Genomic DNA, 6,000 nt, shown 5'->3' with positions numbered 1-6,000 from the left:
AGTGAAAGAGTTAAGGGCATGATGGCTATGGGAAAATTTCTGTGGTGCGCTAAGCACGTGCCTATTTTGCTTAATGGTTAATCCAGATCTGGGTTCTATGCATACACAATAATTAATAAGACTAGTACTAATATTTCTGTTCTGGCGTTTTGTTAGCATGAAAATGACGTAAGAAGGTCGAAACGTTGTTCTATACTTTATTTTAATTAAAGTTTCAATACCCTTACAGCCGTTTTGAGAATACTTTTGTATTGGTGTTTAATACAGGGTGTTCAGAAAGTCACTGTGCACATATATTAATTAACAGACATGTTTCAATATAGAATACAGGAGGTAAACATGAATGACTATAAACAATGTTGAAAGTGACCCCCATTGGCATCAATACAGGTCTGGATTCTTATTTTGTTTGTAAACACCGCTGTCAGTTACTGGCTTGAAATAGACTGAATAAAATGTGATTATAAAACTGCACAGTAACTTTCCGAACACCCTGCGATGTGTCTGTCAGTAACAATTACTAAATGGAAGGTTATGCATTTACTCATAAATCTCGTATTTGAACTAGCTTTTATTTAAGCCATTAGATTTGTGTTTTATTCTCGCAATGTTTTTCAGTAAAGCAGGAGTTAGGGGGCTTGTTTGTTTGAGATTTAGAATGAAACTTGAATTCAAAGCAAAAGAACAACTAAAACAGTATTCCAACTTTAAGTGAGTATTACTATTAGGCTTAAGCCTTATGTCGTGTAAACTACGTATTTATAATTGTAACTTATTTAAGTTAGGTCAAAGTTCTTCTACCAGTACGTGTATTACTTTCAGTAGGTGTTAGTAGTCTTTACTTCCGACTACAATTATAAATAGTCGAGAGTAACCTATGACTAACTGACCAATATATTCAGGTATAATTTTAGTTGTGATCAATGTCTATAGTATAAATACAATCAAAAATTCTATTAGCGTTACAGTGTAAGTATTATATTTTATGGCAACAAAACACCTCTATGATGTCTGGAGAAGTTGAGTAACTTATACACTACTATGCCAAGATCATTTTAGAAATTTTTGTACTTTTCATATCGCAGCAATTTTCATACAAGTTTCAAAAACATACAAATACATAATTATGCGTGTATGTGTATGTCTGTTTTTATATAAGTTATAACCATAAATGTTTAAACCATAGACAAAACACGTTAAAATTAAACAAAATACACTGCATATTTTTAAAAAGATCCTAGAGTACGAGTTACAATGTTGGATTATAAAATGTATCCTAGGTTTTGGAGGTGACAGTGGACATAGTACCCACATTGTGGTAGGAATACACTGTCTATCAGTCATAACCTCCAGTTCGCTAGAGTCGTATGAGAAGATTAAAAGTTTAGAAACTAAGAGAGCAAGTGTGGGTGCTCTAACCCACAATGTCCCACATCTATATCACCCTTCACTGCCTGCAGACAATTGTGGGAAGGTGATTACTTTCCCAAGTTGAAATAAGAATAATAAAAAGATAAACAATAAAAGATGAAAAATAAATAAATAAAAAACCAGGTACTACCATCTGGGGGTAAGATAAAACTTACCTCTTGAAGTTAACATTCTTGCCCCCAATATGGTAGAGGCACTAATTAACAAGACATCAATAAATTGATAGTTTACTGTGACTGTTGTGCTTTTATATGCAGCTATGTCTGCATAAAGTAGTGCCAAGTTCTTAAATTACTTTATTTTTAACTAAAAATAATTTTTAGTAATTTTAGTGAAATTAAATAATTACATCCAAATGAAGCCAAATATGAATTGTATTCATAGTGTAAAAACCATTTGTGGGGTATAACAGAATAGCACCTCCTTTTTTCCAGTCATACTATATAAAGGGTTCCCATTTATCATACACTTCATATGATTAAAGGGCATTGGTCAGATACATGAAAAAAATTATTTGGTACAAAAGTAAAACTTCAACTTGCACATCATTCTGTAGTATATCAACATCTTCACAACAATTAGAAACATCAAAGATTTTAATGTGATACTAATTGCTTTATTATTATAAAATAATAATGAAATGACATGTCTAGGTACTTTGTTACCTTGGTAACAAAGGTGCAGTAAGACTGTAATCCATTAATAATAACAGTTTGTTTTCTCTCACCGAACTACCTTGCAGTCTGTTTAACTTCTTTCTTTTTACAATGCCAGCTGATATTATAAGTCCTTCTACACGACACTTTATTGAAAGTGCAGATAATATGTAAAAACGTGGAAGAAATTTAGCTGATTTGTAAGTCAAGATATGTCTTTAGAGAAGTCATTTTGGCTTTTATGTATGGGATCGTGTTTTACAAAATGAGTTGTAAAAGCTTATTTCATTAATGTGTGTAGAATTATTTGCTTTTAAAGGTAAGCAAGACTTCTATTTCTATAACTTCCAGGACAACTTCAAAAATAGAACTAACATTAACTGCTCTAATTATCAGGTATCTTTATACTATCTGGTGAATTACCACAAATGAGAGATTTTCATATGTAATATTTGACTTTCTTTAAATTCCTGAGGAAGACCTTGCTTGTTTTGGCACTTAATGAATTTGTAATTTCTTCATGACCATCACAAAAAATCAAAGTAAATAAATAGCCCCTTTTTTTTAGAATATTTGTATATTGTAAACAAACTTAGAATTATTATTATGATTTGTAAAACAATGTAAGGTTTGTAATAGCTCAGTGTTGATTGTGTTTAATTTTATTGTTTTATTCTGTATCTACCATCCAAGTATGTGGCACAAGTACCTGTTAAAACTTCAGACATCATAATATAAAAAAAGATATAAAGCAACAAAAAGCAAATTTTGACACAAATGTGTGTCATATGAGATTGCTTTTAACTTCTGGTTCAATGTGCTGACCAAAGGACACTGAAAGCCATGTGTATAAAATTATCTCAAGCAAAATGTCTTTTTTCTTCTTCTTTTTTTTGAGGGTGAAGAAAAATTCAAAATAGGAAAATAAAAGGATGTTTGTAAAAAGAAGAGAGTAGCATTAGGCTGCTTATTTCAAACAAGCAAAGTTACTTATCCCAAGTGGCACCTGTTTCCAGTTAACCTATCAATTTAAATTACTTCATGGACTTTAAAAAGGTTAATTGTGTTGGCTACACTTTTGGTTTTATTCAGATCCTAAGTTCTGAGCTACTGATACTGATCATCCTAAAAATGTTGAACATTTACCATGTAAAGATTGAACCTTAACAAAGATGTTGACATGAGCATACTTGGGAAAATATCCTCATTTTAACAGTTTGCTTATGTTTAACCCTTTTGCAATTGGTTCATTATAATATACATGATTTTTTCTACACACTTGCACATGTTAAGTATTTGCACTATAACCTTTGATACTACGTGTGTATCTTCCCAAAATGTGGTAGACGTTTAGTGAAGATTACAATTTTTTTTGAAAAAAAAGTCAGGTTTTTTAATTAAATACTATTCAAAATATTTGTTTGTGAAAATATTGAATCTGTTTTGTTGCTAGTCCGAGAGGAAGGTGATTTCATGTTATGATTAAAAGAAGCTTGTCATCGTCCCAAAAATCTCAAATATTATTTGTGTAATCTCTAAAACCTCCTAAATACATTTCAAGTGTTTGTTTACAGTAAGACTTTATATTTTATTATTTTCTGCACTCTAATTATGTGGAATCTGTAAACTGATCAACCTTGTAACTATAATAACAAATTGGGAACTAAATATAAATTATGCTTTTTTACATCTTATAATGATTACGTATTATAACATGAAAACAGAAATAATTAGTCTGACTAGCATAGGCCTCGTAACATTATGTATATTTCGTGATGATGAGAAACCCACTGAAGTAAAAATGAATTCTCAAGACAGCTAGTATGGGTATTAGCACTTTCATTAAAATAAAGTACTAATATCCATACCAGCCATCATAAGAATATATGTATTTATTAGTTTTTATTATATTGAACTTCCAGTCATGCCTAGCTAACATTTATATAACTTACATTGATAAAATGCACGTGCACTTGTATTACTATATTCAATGAAATAAAACAATACAAAGTTACCATTGTGTTTTAGTGGACCAGTATTTTGTAACATGTATAGTTACAGCTCCATTATTATACTTTACGTATGTATATAGATTATTTAGAGATAAGTTATAACATTTTTCTTAAAATATAGAACAGTAAACGAAGAAGTCAAGCAAAGAATTACCTTTTCTAACTATGACCCTTGAACTTGGTTGCTACTGGATGTAGGTTGCTAAGTCTTTTAAAATTGTGTGTGCGAAAGATAGCAAACAAAATCTTTTTTTTTTTTTTTAGGTGTCATATATACAGTTGAATAACCAAAAAATTATAACTCTACTGGTATTATAGAATTCCACTTTATTTTATTAAGCTTGGTAGCTAAGCTCTATTTAGGTTTAAAGAAATAAAAAACTTCAAGCAGATTAGAGACACAATCTACCTACCTTGAAATCTTGGTTTGAAAGAATGTGGTAGCACTTTCACACATTAAAATAGCTAAGAAAAACCACTTGGGGGGCATTCTAAGCTGTTGATTGACTATTTACGTCATGTATTAAAGTGTATATGAAGGACCATTTCTGAAATGGAAGTAGGTGAATGGGTGGGGGGGGGCAATGTGTTTGATTCAGGGCATAAGCCATATCTCAGGAACATAAAAAGATACTAGGTTCTTATTTTATATTCTAGCTTGGTAATATTAGTAGTTTGAGATTCTAATTTGTACAATATTGTACACTTTGTATTTTGACATCACAAACATCTAATTTTAAACAGTGCTGCATTCAACATACCATGTGACTCACTAAAATCCATATATTTAGATGTGTTCTTTTAATGTTTACTTTTAAATTAAGAAATTAACTCATACATAATATTAAAGTTTGAATTATAATCTACAGTTTGATCCAAACTTATGGATATGAGTTTATAAAATAGTAGTTCAATAAAATTTTGAATCCCGGTCAACAAATGTGATGACATGGCCTTTGACCCATGTCCTGGCCTGAAGAAGTTAATGTACTTGGGGTATAAAATAAAAGCATAATGTATATTTCCTGCAACTCACTTTGATTTACTAATATCTTTTTAACCAAATTCCAAACTTTCCTTTAGTTCTTTAAATTTTTTTTGAAAAAAGGTCAGGTTTTTTAATTAAATACTATTCTAAAGATTTGTTTGTGAAAATATTGAATCTGTTTTGTTGCTAGTTCGAGAGGAAGGTGATTTCATGTTATGATTAAAAGAAGCTTGTCATCGTCCCAAAAATCTCAAATATTATTTGTGTAATCTCTAATATTACAATCATAAACTATTTAAGTAGAAGTCTTATCATTCTATTATTTACTTGGTTTATAATTTTACCTTGTTTTGTTAATTTTAATAACATTTATTTCTGTTTAGATAGAAAACACATGCAATAACAAGAGACCTATCAACCGTCTTAAGGTGATTAAATATGAAATTTGTGTATACTGCTCTCTGTTAGAAAAACTTAATATAGTAGTAGTATTTTAAAACTGTTGTGATCATTATGGAAACTGAACTGAAGTTTTGAATTTTTCAACTCTGTTAATATTGTAATATCAAAAATATGAGATTCTGAATAAATTTGTTTTGAATAGGACAGGTAAACAAAAATTATTCAGTGTATGTGTGTTGAGAAAAAGATCTCCAGTGCTGCCTCAGGATCAGAAGATGAGCATTTGTAATATTTTCTGTGAATGTTTTATATATTGTTAGAACAGTAAACAGACTCCATAGCACTGTTTCTGAGTATGATGTTACATTATAATCAGTTTATATGTATTAGAAAGCATTCACTTTTTGAAAATAAAGCAGAAGGTGAAAAGTGTATGCAAATACTGTTTGAGACATAAGAAAAAATATATTGAGATTTTTTTTGAGGATCATTGACTATAAGTAGGTAAATA

General features: G+C 30.0%; 1 protein-coding gene across 10 annotated transcripts in view; it reads left to right on the top strand.

Annotated features, from left to right (window-relative positions):
* The first annotated feature begins 230 nt into the window (after nt 1-230).
* The window catches only part of LOC143247054 (serine hydrolase BPHL-like), a 28,162-nt gene continuing 22,392 nt past the window's right edge, over nt 231-6,000 (top strand). For 2 of the 10 annotated variants that reach the window (XM_076494417.1, XM_076494418.1), the window contains exons 1-2: nt 234-711; nt 5,471-5,515. Coding sequence is in view for 2 of the 10 variants with exons in the window: in XM_076494429.1 (XP_076350544.1) it covers nt 608-711 (104 nt within the window). In the remaining 8 variants the exon portion in view is untranslated. Of the gene's footprint in view, nt 712-865; nt 903-5,470; nt 5,516-6,000 lie in introns of those variants that run through there. The other 8 variants (XM_076494422.1, XM_076494423.1, XM_076494429.1 and 5 more) reach the window with 6 other exon arrangements.

The sequence above is a fragment of the Tachypleus tridentatus genome, chromosome 3, assembly GCF_004210375.1.
Source record: "Tachypleus tridentatus isolate NWPU-2018 chromosome 3, ASM421037v1, whole genome shotgun sequence".
In the NCBI taxonomy this organism is placed as follows: domain Eukaryota; kingdom Metazoa; phylum Arthropoda; class Merostomata; order Xiphosura; family Limulidae; genus Tachypleus; species Tachypleus tridentatus.
Note: the sequence above shows the minus strand (reverse complement) of the source record. Positions and strands in the feature narration are given on the sequence as shown.